Source organism: Lactuca virosa, chromosome 2, assembly GCF_052849685.1.
Source record: "Lactuca virosa cultivar CGN04683 chromosome 2, Lactuca_virosa_CGN04683_v6, whole genome shotgun sequence".
Classification (NCBI taxonomy): domain Eukaryota; kingdom Viridiplantae; phylum Streptophyta; class Magnoliopsida; order Asterales; family Asteraceae; genus Lactuca; species Lactuca virosa.
This window is the reverse complement of record NC_136427.1, coordinates 230,585,258-230,606,361: the sequence shown is the minus strand read 5'-3', so window position 1 is coordinate 230,606,361 and position 21,104 is coordinate 230,585,258. Positions and strand designations below refer to the sequence as shown.

Here is a 21,104-nt window from a genome sequence, read left to right as displayed (position 1 = left end):
CACTTCCGAGTGTATGAGAAGAAATGAACATTGTTGGGAAGCTTGTACAAAACTTAATGCGGGTTTTTCAATACGATCTAAGAGCATGTTTAAGTTGAATTAGTAAAACTAGGTCTAGTCAAAGAACATGTTTTGGTTAGATAATTTGGCAAACGAGATGTATTAGAGCATGTTAATATCTTTCAGTACCAACTTAGAATAGCAATCATGAATTACATCAAGTCATAATCAAGTTGAACAACGACATTGAGAACTAGAACTAGAACCATTCAATCAAATTGTTTACAAGTTTATTTCATTTTCTGTATGTTTTTAAAGTAGACTGTTATTTTATTATTTTACTTTTGCCAAGAAAACCTCAGTTTTTGATCAAAGTACCTTGCACAAAGAGGTATAGACTTTTATCTTGTGTCTCTGTGGTTCGACCATGCTTGCCTTGTACTACTTTTTTAGTGCATTAAAGTAGTGTATTTGGAGTCTGTTGTACCCCTATTATCTGTTGGGTCTGACACACCTAACACGGACCAACTTTATGCCGAAGGCCAATGGATAAGCTAATGGAAATAGAAACTTAAGCGATTGTGAGCCTAGATAATGACAATAGCAACTTAAGCAATTGTGAGCTTAGATACTCAAAATGTAAGGCGATGACAATAACAACTTAAATGATTGTGGGCCTAAATAATGACAATAACAACTTAAGCAATTGTGAACCTAGATACTCGATGTATGCATGTATATGTATTGTGATAGATGATATTTTAGGGAACTCACTAAGCTTCGTGCTTACCCAGTTGATTATAAATATTTTTCAGGTACTTCTTCGATTCGTGAGAAGGGTAAGACTCGACTGTACACACGCACATTGATATCATGTTTTTCCGCATAATGTAATTATACTTTGATTTAAATGAAATAAAATGAAAAATTTTATGGTAAAAATTTAGGACGTTCCACATATCATCTGCATAGATAAGGCATGAAAAAGTTAGATCATTGTTCGAAAGAGTAATGTCGTGATAATGAAACTTCTCTCTATCTTCCAACATAGACACGTTAAGACTCTCCATAGCGACGATGAAAAGAAAATATGAAAAAGGGTCACCTTGTCTCGACCCTTTTAAAATGTCAAACTCCTTAGTAAGCGACTCATTCCCCAAAACCGAAGCTCTATAGGAAGAAAGATAACCCTTTTATCCAATATATCCATTCCAACCAAACTTCATTTGTTCAAAAATCGTGTCCAAATAACTCTAATTTAAAGAGCCAAATGCCTTATCAAAATCTATTTTGTAAATCACTCATTTTTTTCTTTGCTTTTTAATCTAAATAATAACTAATTTATCATCAAAGGTTCGTAGTCAAGAATATTTCTCCCTTCTACATAAGAACAAATTGTGCCTATAATTAGAATGACATATGATGTACCTACAATTTAAGTTTGTGTTTTATCATTAAAGTGGAATTATGTATGTGTGAGTTCATTCATTGGAAAATTAAATAAATAATTTTAGTTGCATAATTATTAAAGCGTAAGTGATTCTAATACACATTATTAATCTTGTTTGTTTTTATTTCTAAATTTGTTTGCAATAGTTAAAGTCGTTTAAATTCTTTTTAATTTCTTTTTTTTTCTAAATTAGACATCATGTTTTGGTTTTGGTTTTGATGAATCATTTTAAAAATTAAAACAACTTGATGTATAAAATTTGATCACACATTTTCTATGCATTCGACACCGTGTCCTGTCAATTTAAAAACAATCAATTTTATTTTTGACATATTAACGAGAACACGATCAAATAATATGACACAAAAATGGGACTCGAACAAAACATATTGCGGAAAATAACTCGTAAACGTTTCAGAATAGGGTACCCTTCAATTTTAAAATGAAAGTCAAACTTGTAAGGTTTAGGTCTCAAGTTCTTTCCAAATCTGATACCAACCAACCTAGCTTCCATTGTCATCGATGTCAAGTTTACTAAATTAATCTGTACTGGCGTCACAGATTGTCTTACTTAAATCCGTGTCGACACTTTTAACCTCGCCGGAACCCTACCAAATTGTAAACCCTTGCTACTCCGTGCTTGCTTCTCTCTGTGTGTGTGATTGATTGCCGATTGGAGCAGGAAGATGGCGGTTCCGCAGGTGAAATTCCCACTATTCTTATGCGTGCGGGTTCTAGGTGTAATTGTGGCTGCTTTGGTTCTGATATGGAATATCCGCTATAGAGGAGGACTGGCTCTCATATCAGACGACAAAAGTCTCATCTTCAATGTAATTCTCTAAATCCAAATGTCATATTGTTTAAGTAGAAAGAAAAACCTTATTGATTCTTAGCTTTTATGCTTGCAGAGGATTTAGGGTTTTATTTAGCAATGCCATAAACATAATGATCTAGCTCTTGCTTAAAACGCATGATTCGAATTTCAGATTCAAGCTCAATAGATCTGTAATTGATGATCTAATGTGGTTATGTTTAACTGTTTATTCTGCACAATTGGCAATTACCAGACCTATTGTAGAACTTCTATTTGGATTTACTTCAGGCTTCAGTCACCTGCTAATGACACTTCCATTTCACTGATAGAGAAAATTTTGAATACGATCTGAAGAATCTGTGATTACTGTACTGCAGGTTCATCCTGTTCTGATGGTGATTGGCCTTGTTCTGCTGAATGGGGAAGGTAACTAACTGTATTTAATTATGACTTGCTATGATGACAAATGAAATGATCACACATATACTCACAATCATCTACCCACAAAGTCTTTGCTTCTTCATGCTTTAATTCATAGTTCTTGATGGATGTGATGCAGCCATGCTGGCATACAAAACAGTAACAGGAACAAAAGGTTACAAAAAGCTAGTGCATCTCTCCCTCCAGTTCATGGCATTCCTGTTTGGCATAATTGGTTTATGGGCTGCTTGGAAGTTCCACAATGACAAAGGCATTGACAACTTTTACAGTCTGCATTCATGGTTGGGGTTGGCTTGCTTATTCCTATTCACCATTCAGGTTCTCAAAATTTTCTTTCTTTCTATCATCTTTTTTTTTTTTTTTTTTTTTTCTGTTACTGATTCCATTACTGAATGTTTAGTGGGGAGCTGGATTTGTGACATTCTGGTATCCGGGTGGTTCAAGAAACAGCAGGGCATCTTTGATGCCATGGCATGTGTTCTTTGGAGTGTATATTTATGTGCTTGCTGTTGCTGCTTGTGCTACTGGGTTGTTAGAAAAAGCTACATTTCTTCAAACCAACAACATAATTTCACACTATTCTGCAGAAGCAATGTTGGTGAATATTTTGGGGGTTTTGATTGTTTTGTTGGGTGGTTTTGTTATTCTTGGTGTTATATCACCACCAAATGGCAAAGGCGATGTTCTTAGAGGATCCGTAGAGTAAATAAATAGGAGTTGTATTTGATCTGTTTTTGGTTTTATAAAGTTGTGACTTTTGAGTTTTGAGTGAGTAATCATTAAGAAATATTATACGCATTTGTGCTATCTGTAGTTATCTTCAGCTTTCTTCCCTGTTCATGGTAAGCAACCGATCATAAACAATAACCCATTTTCCGTTGATTTGTCTTGAGGATTATGAGCATTACGTTGAAAACGGATTTAATAATGACACATTGTTTATACACGCAGTTATCCAAATATAGATTTGTCATATTAAACTTGCGTATCTTCGAACATCACATATCTAGATTCTTTATTGAACTTCTATTTGATGCATCAATAATAATGAGTAATAAAAAACCCCTAATCTAATAAATAAATAGATTTTTGCCACGTGTCATTCTCCAAGCCCCTCCCCAATCGATTTTTCCCGCTCAAAATACCAAAGTGATTTTCCCAAATGCCCTCTGCTTCAGCTATAATATATTGACGTTTGAATTGATATACAAAATTATCGGCAATCAGTTTCGAATTCGATAGCAAGATATCAGGAATTTCATAGCAACAAATAAGGAATCTTAATCACCAATTCTTAAAGGTAGATTTTCTCTTAAACCCTAATTCTTTTTCTCGCTGTTTTCTTTCAATCAATTCAATTTTTCAAATCAATAGCGTGAGATGGATGATTTTATCGACTTTAGGACTGGATGTTTAGGAATCATTAATGCGGCAATAACCCTAGCTTCAATGGATTATTCCGGCAAGCTCAATTATCGTAGAGATAGAATTGTCGAGCGACTTAACAACAATGGAAGAAAAAAAAATTAGGACTGGATGTTTAGGAATCAGTGGGCAAGCTTCCTCCGGTTGGCCTTATAAGGTTGGTTTTAATCACATCCATATAACACTTCAATGGAAGAAAAAAAATTAAAAGAAAAAACAGGCTCTAAATAAAAATGGTTTCGTTTCGTTCTTTATCCCAATTTTTATTTCTTATCTGTTAAAAAATATCCCTTCAATGCTGATTTTTTGTTTGCAATTCTCCTTAATTTTTTTTAAAAAAAATTGATAAGCAAGGAAAGATTTGAGAATCTAATTTCTTTTAAGAACATTTATCCAAAAAATTTTTTGTGAATGAAGATAAAATTCAGCCAAATCTACTTTCATAGATCAGAAAGACACTTTTGAAGTTGTTTTCTAGCTTCTTGTATTATTCTTGTATAGTTTATAAATATGTTATCCATTGCTATATAATTACAATTTTTTGTTTTTTCAGCAAGTGTCTTGGTTGTGTATATGTTCAGCGGGAGTCAAAATCATCGAATACAAAGGGTGTTTCAGGTATATTTAAATGTTTGATGTTTCTTTATCAACTGTGCTGACTGCTGTATATTTATTGGGATTTCATGATGCCCTATAATATTGTAACACATCCACATATATATATATATATATATATATATATATATATATATATATATATATATATATATATATATGGATGTGTTACAATATTATAGGGCATCATGAAATCCCAATAAATATACAGCAGTCAGCACAGTTGATAAAGAAACATCAAACATTTAAATATACCTGAAAACGCCCTAACAAAACCATCTTTATAATGTGCTCTCTTTTTCTACATTTTTTCTTAAATGTAATTTCTGTTTAATTTTTTTTTAACTTTGTTACTTGCAGCTGTGGTGAACGAAAGAATTCAGGAAGCCCACGAAAATAAATCTGCACCCATGATGATGCTTTTTCCAGGTTATTATTTTATATATGTCATTATTGTTTCTCATTTTCAAATTTATATCAAGTAAAAGGTGTATAATTTCTTCTGTATATCTGAAGAGTGTAGGATTTTTTGATTCGTATATTAGCTGCAAATTATTAATTTTTGATCCCACGCACCTGTATCTAATTTAGTTTATTTATCTTTGTTTTTGTTTATACAGACGGGACAACTACAAATGGGGATTATATACTTCCATTTAAAACTGGTGCATTTTTGGCAAAAGCTCTTGTTCTTCCTGTTATTTTGAAATATCCTTATGAATGATTTAGCCCTGCATGGGATTCCATATCTGGGGTGAGTGTTTAAACTTAAATGTTGATCTGTCTTCTAAAAGGGCGTTTTGGTCCGCAAAATGTTTTGGAAGGAATTGGAATTGGGTGTGTGTTTGGTTTGGGATTGAATTCAAGATTCCATTCCATGGCCTGCTTGTTTGCCAATTGGACAAAATTCAATTCCATCGGAATCCTTCCAATATACCTTTTTTTATATATTAAATTACCAAAATACCCTTGTAAGCAGAAGAAGTTTGCTTTTGCAATTCTAGGGTTAAAATGGTGTATTTGATTAGTTTTAACAATGAGAAAATGCATGAAATGTTGAAATCTATTGATGAAGGGAGTTTGGGATTGGAATGGAATTGAATTCCAATTTATTTGTTGATTCCATTTTTCAGGTTCGGCATGTGATTTTGCTGTTATGTCAATTTGTAAATAAGATGTCGGTAACTCGTTTGCCAGTTTATTACCCCTCACAAGAAGAGAAGGACAATCCTAAATTATATGCCGAAAATGTTCGCAGATTAATGGCTCGTGAGGTATATGTATATTCTTTCATTTTCATTTTCATTTTCAATTTATAATAATAATAATAACAATATTTATTATTATTGTTATGTTGGTTGTGCAGGGCAATTTAATAATGTCATATATTGGTTTGGCAGAGAAACGAGTATATCATGCGGCTCTCAATGGTAGGCTAACTGTTTTGCATGAGAAAGACGATTGATTGGTTGATTCAGTACAGCCTTCCCTCAAAAACCCACCATAACTTAGTTCGCGTTGTTTAAGTTGTACAGTTTGAAAAAACACTACAATCACTAAGTTATATTAAAAAATTGTTTACATTTTATTATTGAATTTCGTTCCATATCCTACCAATGACGGATTACAATTCCTTCATAATCAAATTTCCTCATATTCAAATTTCCATTCCTCCCGGAAACATTTTGCGATTCATTCCGGCATCTGGATTTAAATATTGTTGCTTTTTTTTTATTGCAAACCACTTATTATGTATTAGTTTTGCTATTTTAATTTGGCAATCCGTGTATCACACGGGTTTTAACCTAGTTATGATCTATATGTTTTGAATATACATCGGCAAATCTTACTAAAGAATATGCATTTTAGAAACCGTTTTTTAATTTATTTAGTTTTTCTATCTTTTATTGGTCATTTTAATGCCATCTCAACAACAATAAAACCTTATTATATTTTTTATAACTAAAATAGAAAATGACTTTGTAAGATAATCAACTCTCACTTTTGTATACATGTAGTTATTTTTTTTATACACCATTTAACATTAAAATTACACGAGCTTTTTAAAACCTACCATTTTGATAGGGTGTTGCTTTTTTTTTAATACATGATTTACCATTAAAATTTTATTTTTACACGGTTTACCATTAAATTATGCCCCATTTAGCTTCTCCGACCAACATCATCCACTCACACCACCATCTACCTTCTGCCGCCACCATCCAACTCCAACAACAAACATTACCTTCCATCAACACCATTTGCCACCATAGTCACCAATCTCCACTATTAACCGCCACCATCACCAAGTAAATGTTGATGGTTGAAGAAAAATGAACAAAAGATTGATGATGGTCGAAAAATATGAAAATGACTAAATATGTACAAAACATAGCTTAATGGTAAATTGTGTATGTAATTGTAAGTTTAATGATATTTCTTCAGAAAAAAATGAGGTTGATGATGTTTCTTGAGCAGATAAACTCACAAGACCTATTATAGCTTGTCAAAATGATATTTATTGAATAACAAGTATAAGTTTAATGGTAAATTGCATATAAAAAATGTCTAAATGTGTATAAAAATAATGTTTATTACCTTACAAAGTTGTTGCGTTCACTTTTATACATCATTTTATCATATTTTCTTAATAATTTTCAGGACATTTTGTGTTTATTTAGCATGCATTTCATATATTTCATTACATCGTTAGTTTTGAACAGTGTTACTTATTTAAGTTAAATTTGTGCAATTTAATGTTAACAGACAATGATATTTCGAGCAACCATATAAGTCACATGAAAATCTTTGCACCACAATTATGTAACAACATTATTGATCAAGCAGAAAAGCAATATAAATGGATTTTGACATTTTTGGCTAGTATTACACGGTTTGATCGAGGGGTAAACGTGGTCCAATTGAGTTGAAATTTTATCGATGTCTTCCTAACTCATAGATTTTTAATCCCCATCAGTCGGATTAAATCTACAATAGGAAGAAAGTTATTTCACTCCGAAATCCAGAATGATATGTACCGAAAGAAAAAGTTACTTTGTAAAAAAAATGTTAACAAGTTTGCAGATAATTCTTAGCATAATCAATATCATTTTCTTTTGTTCTAAAAAAATATCATTTTGTTCTAGAAATAGCAAAAGTAAGAAAAATTATTCATGTGTAACCCGTTGATTGTGACATCCCCAAAATCACGGCCAGAAAAGACCGGTTTAATTTATGCTTTTAAAATTATTTCAGAGTAATCCTTTGATTAAAAGAGTTGCGGAATTTGTTCCCAAAACGAAATATGATAAAGATAAGATTTACCAAAGCATTTCTTAAAGAAATGTATTTTTCATTATATTACAATACTCGGGATGTCATGTTCCGATAAACAGACCAAAAGCATAAACATTTCAATACAGACCTTACAACAGTTATTTACAACAACAGGTCTATAATCCAAAATATCCTGACAAGTCATCCAACTTATGCTTTGGCGCCACTACCTGTAATACAAAGAAAACTGAGTGGGTCAGGCTTGGGAGCCTGGTGAGCATATAGGGTTTTCAACCCACATTAAATAATTATATTTAATTCCACCAACCAACAATAACCCAATTACCCAATCCCGTTATTCTCACTTTACGTCCCTAAGACAATTAACATAAGGGACCTAGTCTAAGAATATTTCATTGGGGCGACAACACATGCTTCGGGGGTTTCCGAGCAATATATGTCAAATAAGGCAACCATGAGGGGGATGGAGTACAACGAATGAACACCCAAGTTCATTAACACCTACAGGTGGCGAGCCTGCTAGCGTTCCACATGACTGTCTAGAAAAGTCCGTGGTCGTCATCTAAACTCCGCTAGATGACTGAATCAAAAACAACATTAAGGCCTCTCATCTGTTTATCACACATCAACTATCTACCCATGTTCTACCCAACATATTAGTAGATAAAAATATATATTTTTATACATAGTTTAAAACCTGTATAGCATTCTCATTCAATACATATACCAAGCAACAGATGAGACACATACACATAACACGTATTTCATAGAGAATAAATCATACCTATGAGATAGAAAAAAGTGAATATACATTCACACATATAACAACAAAATATACACATAACACGTATTTCGTATAAAATACTTCATAATTATGCGTTAGAAGAAAGTGACTACACACTCACTTGATCAGAAGATGATCGGACAACACTACGACTTGTAGAAGTAGTATTCTTCGGTAGATCTGGAAGATCTTCACAAAAACCGGGCTTCTCGCGGGCAGAGCTTCGGCTCGGGAATTTGCACTTCTCGGGATCTTCGGGGCTTCAGGACTTGCTTCGGGACTCGGGAATGATACCGGGGCTTTGGGATAATTCTGGCACGAAAAACGAGACAAAACGGGAGAGAGAGAAGAGAAAAGGAGCAAAATGGCCGGCTGCCCTCGCATCCTTTATATAGGGGCAGAAGCCTCGCATTACGCTGGGCGTAATGCTCAGCTACGCGGCGCGTACGCTTCGGATCGTCACTGCTTACGTACTTCGGAGCACTCGAGTGCGAGGCGGGTCATGCTTCGCTGTACGCTGGGCGTACAGCTCTACGCTGGGTGTAATTCGGATAGGATCAATGACTCCTTCGGATATTATCCGGAATTCTTAATTAAATATATATTTTAATTATTTATAAAACTTCCGAAATTCATATCTTCCTCATACGAACTCCGTTTTCGACGTTCTTTATATCCACGCGTAGGTGAAACTACGCTCTACAACTTTAGTTTAGACTCCGTCGGCTAATTTTGACTTTATTTTTATTATTTATTTTTAGTAGGTCGGGACAGGAAAACTCCGTTATAAAATCATAACTTCTTCGTCTGACTTCCGTTTTCGTCTGTCTTTTCATCATTGCACTACTAATAACGAGATCTTCGATTCTCGTTTAGATTGTTTCGACCAACAATCACTCGATCTCGAATTCGAGTTTCGGCCTGCATACTGCTAAGCTGAAACTTAGAAAAATCATAACCTCCTCATACGAAGTCAGATTTGGGCGTTCTTTTCATGCACGCTCTCGGTTTAACGAACTCTACGACTTTCGTTTAGATCACTAAGGCTAAATATCGCTCTAACGTAAATTTCACTTTTTTTACGTCATTCAGCGTTGCCGGTTCTGTCGCGAAACTTCGACAGGTCATAACTTCTTTGTTATAACTCGGATTTCGGCATTCTTTATATCGCCGGAATCCTTGTTTCAACCACTACATCTTTATGCAAAGATATCGGGCTTATCTCACACTTTAATTTTGACGCTCATTTTATTCTTAATTCATTAAATTATAATAATTAAGAAAATAAACACATAATTCACATAATCCTCAAACATTTCATCATTAATACTTCAAAAAGAGTTACAAGGGTTAACCTAAACTATTACATCAACGGTAATGCCTAGCCTGGAAACGCGGGAGTTACAATTCTCTCCCCCTTAGGATGATTCCGTCCCCGGAATCACACATCAACAAACCAATGCGGATAGCGACTCAACATGTCACTCTCCGTTTCCCATGTGAGATTTGGCCCATTCGAATGTTTCCAACGGACAAGCACTAATTCGACCATCTTGCGTCGAAGCTTCTTAGTCTTTCGGTCAACAATTGCTTCTGGTTCTTCAATTAACCTCTTGTTTTCATCAATTCTCAATTCAGAAATTGGAATTATATCGGGAACTTCTCCCGTGAACTTCCTCAAATAACACACATGAAAAGTGTTATGAATTCCATTCAGTTCTTCGGGTAATTCGAGCTTGTAAGCTTGGTTCCCAACCCTCTGAATAACTTTAAACGGTCCAATAAACATTGGACTTAACTTTCCCCTTTTACCAAATCTTATAAGTCCCTTCCACAGCGAGACTTTAAGTAAAATCGAATCTCCAACTTCAAAAGTCATCGGTCTTCGCTTTTTGTCAGCATAACTCTTTTGACGATCTTGAGCTGCTAACATTTTTTCCCTGATCACTTTCAACTTCTCAGCAGTCTGATGGACCATCTCGGGTCCCATAAACTGCTTTTCTCCAGCCTCAAGCCAACAAGACGGCGTACGACACTTCTGTCCGTACAAAGCTTGATAAGGTGTCATCTTTATGCTCGAGTGGAAACTATTATTGTAGGAAAATTCTACCAAAGGTAAATGTTCATCCCAGTTACCTAGGAATTCTAGGGTACATGCTCTCAACAGATCTTCAAGTATTTGTATTGTTCTTTAGCTCTGACCATCAGTCTGCGGATGGTAAGCTGTACTTAAACATAACTTGGTACCCATTTCCTCTTGTAGACTTTTCCAAAACCTTGAGGTGAAACGACTATCACGATTCGATACAATCGTTAACGGAACACCGTGAAGCCTCACAATTTCCTTCACGTAAGAATTCACAAGCTTATCCATAGACCATTTCTCATTGGCTGCTATGAAGTGCGCACTCTTAGTGAAGCGACCAACGACCACCCAAATCATGTCGTGACCGTTCTTTGTTCTGGGCAGTTTAGTGACAAAATACATTGCGATGTCTTCCCATTTACCCATGGGTATAGGCAAAGGTTCTAAACTCCCATATGGTTTCTGATGTTGTGCCTTAACCCTCGCACAAGTCACACACTCGGCCACATACTTTGCAACATCAAGCTTCATCGTCGGCCACCAGTAGTAGGGTTTCAGATCCCTATACATTTTAGTGCTGCCAGGATGAATCGAGTACTTGGTTTTGTGAGCTTCTTCCATCAGAAGATCTCTAATTCCTCCGGACTTAGGTACCCAAATCCGATCTTGGAATACCTTCAGTCCGTGACTGTTTATACCGAACACTAACGTTTTACCCAAACGTTCCTCCTTTCGGTCATTCTTCTCTAAAGCTTCTTCTTGAGCTTTCTTTATACTCTCCACAATTGTCGAGACAACTTCTATTCTCAACGCTCTTGGCCTTTTTCTCTCAACATTGACTTTCCGACTGAGAGCATCAGCAACAACATTAGCTTTACCGGGGTGGTAAAGTATCTCACAGTCGTAGTCCTTGAGTAATTCTAGCCAGCGTCGTTGCCTCATATTTAACTCTTTCTGATTAAAGAGATGTTGGAGACTCTTATGATCAGTGAAAAGTTTGCACTTCGTGCCATAGAGGTAATGCCTCCATATTTTCAGAGCAAAAACTACCGCTGCCAACTCCAAATCATGAGTGTAGTAGTTCTTTTCATGCTCCTTCAGTTGTCGAGACGCATATGCTATCACCTTTTCTCTTTGGGTCAAAACACAACCCAACCCAACACCAGACGCATCGCTATAAACAGCGAAGTCTTCAACTCCATCGGGTAGAGAAAGAATCGGTGCTTCACATAGCTTCTTCTTTAGCAACTCGAATGCTTCCTTATGCTTATCACTCCAAGCATAAGTAGCTCCTTTGTGGGTCAAAGCTGTTAATGGAGTAGCAATCGAAGAAAAGCCTTGGATAAACCTTCGGTAATATCCGGCTAATCCTAAAAAGCTTCGGATCTCCGTGGGACTTTTCGGTTGTTCCCACTTCATCACAGCTTCAATCTTTGCTGGATCAACCATTATCCCTTCCTGGTTGACCACGTGACCCAAGAATTGGACTTCTCGAATCCAAAAATCACATTTGGAGAACTTTGCATACAGCTTCTCCTTCTTCAAAACTTCTAATACTTCTCGCAAGTGTCTGTCATGCTCCTCTTGGCTTTTCGAATAAATCAGAATGTCGTCTATGAACACTATCACAAATTTATCAAGGAATGGATTACAAATCCGATTCATTAAATCCATGAATGCTGCCGGAGCATTGGTTAGTCCAAATGACATAACCAAAAACTCGTAGTGTCCATATCGTGTTCTGAATGCAGTTTTCTCGATATCCTGCTCTCTTACTTTCAGCTGATGATATCCTGACCTTAGGTCGATCTTTGAAAAATAACTTGAACCTTGTAGTTGATCGAACAGGTCATCAATCCTCGGCAACGGATATCTATTCTTTATTGTTGCCTTGTTCAGCTCTCTGTAATCGATGCACATTCTCATACTTCCATCTTTCTTCTTCACGAATAACACCGGAGCTCCCCAGGGTGATGAACTAGGTCTAATGAAACCTTTGTCCAATAACTCCTGAAGTTGCATCATTAGCTCCTTCATCTCCGTCGGTTCTAGTCGGTAAGGTGCCTTTGCTATTGGTGTCGTTCCTGGTAACAAGTCTATTCTGAACTCCACTTGTCTATCAGGCGGTAATCCGGGAAGATCTTCGGGAAATACTTCCGGATAATCACACACGACAGGAATGCTCCGCATCTCCGTTTTCTCCTTCTTAGCATCGATCACGAATGCCAAATATGATGTACATCCTTTGACCAAACACTTTCTGGCTTTCATTAGCGAAATGATTCCAGAATTCACTCGGCGTTTGTCCCCGTACACCATAAATGACTCTTTCCCTGGCGGGTTTACTTTTACTATCTTCTTTCTGCATAATATTTCAGCATCATTGGCGCTAAGCCAATCCATTCCCAACACGATGTCGAAACCGTTAAGTTCGATAGGCAATAATTCCTCGTGAAACTTATTCCCATTCAAGTCAATTAAGATTTTTTTCATACGATGGCTAATAGGTACAAACTTGCCACTAGCAACTTCGACTAATAAAGCATTATCTAGTCTATCAACAGGCAAGGCTAGTTTTCTACCAAATTCATGCGAAATAAAGGAGTAGTTGGCTCCAAAATCAAATAAAATTTGGGCAGGCAATTCGTTTACGAGAAAGGTACCTGAAGCGACATCAGCTTCTTCTTTAGCAGCTTCGAGTGTCATCTGAAAGGCTCTCGCCTTCGGCTTTGGTGGAATGTTGGGTTTTGTTGCCTCCTTCTTTTTCGTACAATCTCTCGAGATGTGCCCCTCCTCCCCACAACCATAGCAAACTTTCTTGGTAAGGGTGCATTCGTTGGCATAGTGCCCTGGCTTCCCATATTTGAAGCATGTGGCTTCCCCGCCATATTTCCTAAGATGCTTCTTCTTGCATTTGTCGCACCATTTCGCTTCGCCTCCTCCTCCTCTCGAACTAGACTTCGAGAATTTCTTTTTCTTGCTGGACCCTGAAGGTCCGTCGAACTTCCTCTTTTCTCCACCCTCTGACTTCTCCAGACCTTTCTCCCTGATCCGGGTCTCAACATTTCTAGCAGCCCATATGGCGGCTTTCAGTGTGGTTGCTTACTTAACCATTGGACCATAGTCCGCTGGTAATCTGAGGGCAAACTTATTGACCTTTGAGAGTTCTGTTGGAACTATGTATGGGATAAGCTTCATCTTTTCCGTGAAACTAGCAGCGTATTCAGTAACGCTCATTTTTCCCTTCTTCAAATTCTGAAACTCATTATTGATTTCCAAAAGGTCCTGCTCGGAGCAGTATTGTAGTTTCAGTTGTTCCACAAAGTCTTCCCAAGACATCTTGCTCGCTTCTCCCTTGGGCATAGAGTCAGCTAACAGTTTCCACCAACTCAACACGCCAGATTTTAACAAAGGGATCGCAAGAACGGTCATCCAACTTATGCTCTGGCGCCACTACCTGTAATACAAAGAAAACTGAGTGGGTCAGGCTTGGGAGCCTGGTGAGCATATAGGGTTTTCAACCCACAATAAATAATTATATTTAATTCCACAACCAACAATAACCCAATTACCCATTCCCGTTATTCTCACTTTACGTCCCTAAGACAACTAACATAAGGGACCTAGTCTAATAATATTTCATCGGGGCGGCAACACATGCTTCGGGGGTTTCCCAGCAATATATGTCAAATAAGGCAACCATGAGGGGGATGGAGTACAACGAATGAACACCCAAGTTCATTAACACCTACAGGTGGCGAGCCTGCTAGCGTTCCACAGGACTGTCTAGAAAAGTCCGTGGTCGTCATCTAAACTCCGCTAGATGACTGAATAAAAAACAACATTGAGGCCTCTCATCTGTTTATCACACATCAACTATCTACCCATGTTCTACCCAACATATTAGTAGATAAAAATATATATTTTTATACATAGTTTAAAACCTGTATAGCATTATCATTCAATACATATACCAAGCAACAGATGAGACACATACACATAACACGTATTTCATAGAGAATAAATCATATCTACGAGATATAAGAAAGTGAATATACATTCACACATATAACAACAAAATATACACATAACACGTATTTCGTATAGAATACTTCATAATTATGCGTTAGAAGAAAGTGACTACACACTCACTTGACCAGAAGATGATCGGACAACACTACGACTTGTAGAAGTAGTATTCTTCGGTAGATCTGGAAGATCTTCACAAAAACCGGGCTTCTCGCGGGCAGAGCTTCGGCTCGGGAATTTGCACTTCTCGGGATCTTCGGGGCTTCAGGACTTGCTTCGGGACTCGGGAATGATACCGGGGCTTCGGGATAATTATGGCACGAAAAACGAGACAAAACAGGAGAGAGAGAAGAGAAAAGGAGCAAAATGGTTGGCTGCCCTCGCATCCTTTATATAGGGGCAGAAGCCTCGCATTACGCTGGGCGTAATGCTCAGCTACGCGGGGCGTACGTTTCGGATCGTCACTGCTTACGTACTTCGGAGCACTCGAGTGCGAGGCGGGTCATGCTTCGCTGTACGCTGGGCGTACAACTCTACGCTGGGTGTAATTCGGATAGGATCAATGACTCCTTCGGATATTATCCGGAATTCTTAATTAAATATATATTTTAATTATTTATAAAACTTCCGAAATTCATATCTTCCTCATACGAACTCCGTTTTCGACGTTCTTTATATCCACGCGTAGGTGAGACTACGCTCTACAACTTTAGTTTAGACTCCGTCGGCTAATTTTGACTTTATTTTTATTATTTATTTTTAGTAGGTCGGGACAGGAAAACTCCGTTATAAAATCATAACTTCTTCGTCTGACTTCCGTTTTCGTCTGTCTTTTCATCATTGCACTACTAATAACGAGATCTTCGATTCTCGCTTAGATTGTTTCGACCAACAATCACTCGATCTCGAATTCGAGTTTCGGCCTGCATACTGCTAAGCTGAAACTTAGAAAAATCATAACCTCCTCATACGAAGTCAGATTTGAGCGTTCTTTTCATGCACGCTCTCGGTTTAACGAACTCTACGACTTTCGTTTAGATCACTAAGGCTAAATATCGCTCTAACGTAAATTTCACTTTTTTTACGTCATTCAGCGTTGCCGGTTCTGTCGCGAAACATCGACATGTCATAACTTCTTTGTTATAACTCGGATTTCGGCATTCTTTATATCGCCGGAATCCTTGTTTCAACCACTACATCTTTATGCAAAGATATCGGGTTTATCTCACACTTTAATTTTGACGCTCATTTTATTCTTAATTCATTAAATTATAATAATTAAGAAAATAAACACATAATTCACATAATCCTCAAACATTTCATCATTAATATTTCAAAAAGAGTTACAAGGGTTAACCTAGACTATTACATCAACGATAATGCCTACCTGAAAACGTGGGCGTTACATTGATGAACTAGTTGCTATTTAGTTAATGTTAATGTAAAAATATATCTTTTAAAAAAATTAAATAGTATATTTTTAAATATATTTAGTTATTTACCAAATATCGAAAATTTGTAATTTAACCTGAAGAAATCGGAAGACCTAGCTCTTCAACGTGCGCCTACAACCCAACACCCAGTACCGCCGACGATTCCCTCCGGCTACACCAGACGCCTATCAGCTCGATTTCTCCCGAGTCTTATACAGCTATTCGATTTCTTCGACGCTGGATTCAGCTAAAGCTTCATTATCGTTCGATTTCTGTCTTTTATTTTGAGTTCGATTTCTGCCACGTTCCCCTAAAGCTTTATTACGGTTCTGAATTTGAAATAGTGCTACAACCTTGTGTTTATGTGCTTGTATCGGTTGCACCTTCATAGATTCTAAAATTAGTTTTTGAAAATTCTACAGTTTCTGCTTCTAGCACCAAATGTTGGAACCAATATCTAAATGTTTAATATTTATTAAATTATTATTTGCCAATTTATATTGATGATGGATAGTGCGAAAATATTGAAATGGATATGCATTCCTAAAAGAAAGTCTCATAGACAATTGATTTTGAGTCTCAAAGATGATGCTAGAACCCTCTAGTTTTGTGGTTTGAAACTTAGGATTGTTTTTGATAGGTTGCCTCTGGAAATTGTGGTTTGAAATGTTGGATTCTAGTCATTCTACTATTAGCTTTGTTATTAGAGATTATATTTACTATTTTGTTGATTGAGAATTGTAAAGGAATAAACAAGTAGCTCTTTCTGTTGCTTCTTTTTGGTTTTCAAATAGCAGTTGATATGAATATAATGGATTCATTTGTCAAGTTGCAATGATTGATTGATTGATCTCATTATCCTATATCTTACAGATGAGATTGAAAAAGCAGAAGCGACATCGCAGAAGTGTTAGATTCTACACAACATGCTTTGGTTTCAGAGCACCCTTCAAAGTTTTGTGTGATGGAACATTCATACACCATCTTCTTGTTAATCGCATCACTCCAGCTGACACAGCCCTCTCTAACATCCTAGGTGCTCCAGTCAAAATGTTCACAACCAGGTTCCTTAATCATTTACCTTTTTACCCTATTCTCTTCTTCAACTTGTAATATCTCCAAACATTCTTACACTTATATCTTCTTTCTCCCCCTTCTTCATCAGATGTGTTCTTGCAGAGTTGAAAAGTCTCGGTGAATCCTACTCTGATTCTCTTAATGTGGCCCGTGATCTTGCACCTGCAAGGTTAGTATCCAGTATCCAGTATCCTCTTTTCAGCTAGCAATTATACCTTCACCACTTTATAAATAAAAAAATTTTATATTCAGGTGTGATCATGAGCAGAGGAAGAGTGCTGTGGCCTGTTTAACAGAAGTTATTGGAGAAGACAATTCAGAGCATTTCTTTGTTGCTAGTCAAGATGCTGACTTGCGCAAGAAGTTTCAAGAGGTTTATTTTATACTTTCTTGAATGGTTTATGGAAACTTTAAAACTATATCTTATGCCTTACTATGTTTGTTTAATGAATACAGAAACCAGCTGTCCCTGTAGTATTTGCACTTAGAAATGCTTTGTTTCTTGAACCTCCATCTCAATCTCAGCAACAGTTTGCCAAATCTGCTGAAGAACAACGCTCACATATGAATGAGTTGGAGTTTAAGATGCTGATTAAAAAGAAAAAGAAAAGCTCAGTGAAAGAGGAATTAGGGGAAGCCTCTGACGAGGATGAAGATTTGTCAAAAAAGATTATAGAAGATCTGAAGAAAAATGCTGCTAAAAGGAATACGGATGTGAAGGATAAAGTACAATTCAAGAGAAAGAAAGCCAAGGTTTTCTTTTTATGATATGCTTTCAGCATATTTCTTTGATGGTGTTCTTGAATCTTAGATATGTATAAGTGATTATAAACTCATTTTTGTTTTCAGGGTCCAAATCCGTTATCTTGTAAGAAGAAGAAAACCGAGAACCAAAAACCTGTTGCTAACAAGGTAAATAACTTTCAAAATGAGTGTTTATGTTTCTATCTTCTTTGGTGGATGTGTTGATGTTTATTATATATGCTTGCATTTCATTGCAGGAAGGTAATGAGAATGAGAGTGCTGAAACAATAAGGAGCAGGAGCAAGAAAAGGAAGAGGTCTCGTAAGCAGAAAAGTCTCACTGATGCAACTGGTTAAATCATGTTTTAAATATAAAGTCTTCACAAGAAGTAATTTGATTGATTTTTGATGAAGTTGTTAAGAACTACATATGAGTAGGAGTCTGTAGAGCTTAGGCTCAATTTTTGTAGTAATTTATGGGTTCTGAGTATTATAGCCTGTTATAGCTCATTTATGCTAATGTGGGTTTTTTTTATTAATCTGGATGCTAATTGTGAAGAGATAGTGTTCTAGTTAAAGTATTATCTATTGACGGATGACGATGCAAATAATAAGATATGATCAATAAGTAAATGTAGATGAAGAGAATAAAAAATCAATAGATGAAACAAAGTTTTACCAGCTAAGTTGTTTAATTGTAAGAATCAACTTTTGGGACTATGGGTGTAATATGAGTAAATGTAGTACAAAAAAGAGCAAAAAAAATTGGACAAAAAAATGATCTTTGCTATATAAGAAGGTCCTTGGACTTTCTAAATGTCAAAAAATGTAAAAAACGCCGTTGCCGGGGATCGAACCCGGGTCACCCGCGTGACAGGCGGGAATACTTACCACTATACTACAACGACATTTTTGATTGGTTCGTAGTACGTTATTATAAATACAACAGGTTCAGCTTTTGCTATGAAATTCTGGCTCGAGCATTTTTAGCTTAATTCGCTTTTAGCTGAGGTGATGTACACTAACCATAGTTTTGGATTTTATTAATTCAAATGGATAAAAGTCAGATAAAATTGTTAACCACAAGTGGGAAAATGGATTTTATATGGTAATTGAGAATTTGCGATGTATAGGTAAATATATTCAGAGGGGATTATTTGAATCATTACTCCATAAGAAGATGAAATGTTTTTGTATGGTGAGATTGAAATGAAAGGACACCATAACAGTTATGTGATTGTTAAAACCATAAATTTGTTTGTTGAAAAGATGTTCATCTTATATCTTTTTTTTGTTAATACGAATGTTTCTCCTAAGTATTTATCTATTTTACTACACGATCGAAATGTTTGAGTTTTGTATAAATAAAGTTCCTGAAGCAGCACAGATGGCCATATCGCAATTTTGGTTAGCACACATCTAGTGGACGAGATGATGTCATATATCCAATAGCTTTTTGATAAATGATTTATTTAACCGAGTACTTCATTGTACAAGTGCCAAACATCTTCGTGAAAAGACAACATGATGCATATGTGCATAGATTACATGAGTTGATCTTTGTTCATCAAACGATGTTGATAATTATTATAGACGTTATGAGTACCATGTCATTTTGTTTGGGAAAACAGAAAAATATTATAGCTTGTAACTTGTAAGGGACTTAAAATGAATTGAGCTATTTAAAAGTTAAAACAACTCTAGCCCTCAAAATTGGCACCAGACATGCAATTATTTCATTTATAAAAACATGTTACATTATAAGGAAAAAAAATCATATGGTTTTCATATAGGTTGTATCTTTTACAAAATATTTGATTGGATTATATTTATAAAATTATTGGATCCGTTGTTTTGCAGGGTATAAGATGATTTATTGTCATTGGACAATCTTCTTGTTTATATTCACATCATGAACTCGTTCCCTTATTCAGGTTACAAGTCTAATTAGTAGTTTAGGGTATTTTCATAGTTTAATGTATTTTAAGTTAGTTTGGTAGCTAGAAGTCTCTCATCTGAGCTCATCTATATAATAGTTTTTTCATTATTCATATAGTTCAATTAAGAACATTAATGGGGTAACTATTAACAAAATAATGTTGTTCATGAAAGATTATTTAATAACTACGCTAATTATGAACAATGCTGATCAAATATATATGATAAGAACAAAAATAAAGAGATGAAATAAAGGTCTTTGACCTAATTTTTCACACTATGGTTGCTTAATTCTAAAGGCCGGTCTAACAATAATTTCTTTAGATTATGGGTGTATTTCGATAATTAATTTTATAGGATGCTGAATCCAATCTTTCTTGTATCAATTTCTTGATGATCACATTCTTTCAAAAAGAAAATATATAATTTGTTTTACATATATTGGATGAATTAAATTTGTTGCTAAATATTAAATCCTATTAGAATTTTGCCCATGCTTTGGGCTTTACTATTCAAAGGCTAAACCTAAAAAATTAAAATATTTAAAATTTCGCCGTTGCCGGGGATCGAACCCGGGTCACCCGCGTGACAGGCGGGAATACTTACCACTATACTACAACGACTTTTGTTTATTATTTTTCTAAAAGGAACTATGATCATGAAGTAAAGCAACTCCATGAAATTTGAGATGATGGTCCCAACACTTATTTCTCAAACCGTTTTTAGGCGAGTTATGCGTGATGTCTATTTCTTTTAAAAAATTATAATTTTAAAAACTTTTGAATATTTGACCTTATATTTAAATGTTATTTATATAGTTATTAAAAATCAAAGACATATATCAGTTACGTAATAACAGTCAACTATATTGAAATAACAGTCAACTATATTGAACTACTCTCATACCCGTCCGGTGCACTGTGCACATATTGACAAATGTATAAACAATATATTGATTTATCTTATTTTTAA

The 21,104-nt window shown here is 35.7% G+C and overlaps 2 protein-coding genes, 2 non-coding genes and 1 pseudogene across 5 annotated transcripts; 3 read left to right on the top strand and 2 right to left on the bottom strand.

Moving 5' to 3' along the window:
* Nucleotides 1-1,865: 1,865 nt before the first annotated feature.
* On the top strand, nucleotides 1,866-3,512 carry CYB-1 (cytochrome B561-1). Its single transcript, XM_079079541.1, has 4 exons — nucleotides 1,866-2,280; nucleotides 2,642-2,690; nucleotides 2,824-3,023; nucleotides 3,106-3,512. Exons 1-4 carry the CDS (start codon nucleotides 2,137-2,139, stop codon nucleotides 3,409-3,411), a joined length of 699 nt encoding a protein of 232 aa, XP_078935667.1. The 5' UTR covers nucleotides 1,866-2,136; the 3' UTR covers nucleotides 3,412-3,512.
* A 573-nt stretch (nucleotides 3,513-4,085) lies between these two features.
* On the top strand, nucleotides 4,086-6,210 carry LOC145158275 (lysophospholipid acyltransferase LPEAT1-like; annotated as a pseudogene).
* A 10,242-nt stretch (nucleotides 6,211-16,452) lies between these two features.
* MEE21 (PIN domain-like family protein) lies at nucleotides 16,453-18,733 on the top strand. 2 transcript variants are annotated; one of them, XM_079079539.1, is made up of 7 exons: nucleotides 16,453-16,637; nucleotides 17,248-17,438; nucleotides 17,540-17,620; nucleotides 17,704-17,824; nucleotides 17,908-18,204; nucleotides 18,301-18,363; nucleotides 18,453-18,733. In XM_079079539.1, the coding sequence occupies exons 2-7, from the start codon at nucleotides 17,248-17,250 to the stop codon at nucleotides 18,549-18,551; spliced, it is 852 nt and encodes a 283-aa protein (XP_078935665.1). In that variant the 5' UTR covers nucleotides 16,453-16,637; the 3' UTR covers nucleotides 18,552-18,733. The 2 variants fall into 2 exon arrangements, with proteins under 2 accessions (XP_078935665.1, XP_078935666.1); XM_079079540.1 differs by having other exon boundaries at nucleotides 16,453-16,662.
* Nucleotides 18,734-19,030: 297 nt separating this feature from the next.
* Nucleotides 19,031-19,102, bottom strand: TRNAD-GUC (transfer RNA aspartic acid (anticodon GUC)). The gene has a single exon. It is a non-coding gene; the product is annotated as a tRNA-Asp (tRNA).
* A 1,581-nt stretch (nucleotides 19,103-20,683) lies between these two features.
* On the bottom strand, nucleotides 20,684-20,755 carry TRNAD-GUC (transfer RNA aspartic acid (anticodon GUC)). The gene has a single exon. It is a non-coding gene; the product is annotated as a tRNA-Asp (tRNA).
* Nucleotides 20,756-21,104: the final 349 nt, after the last annotated feature.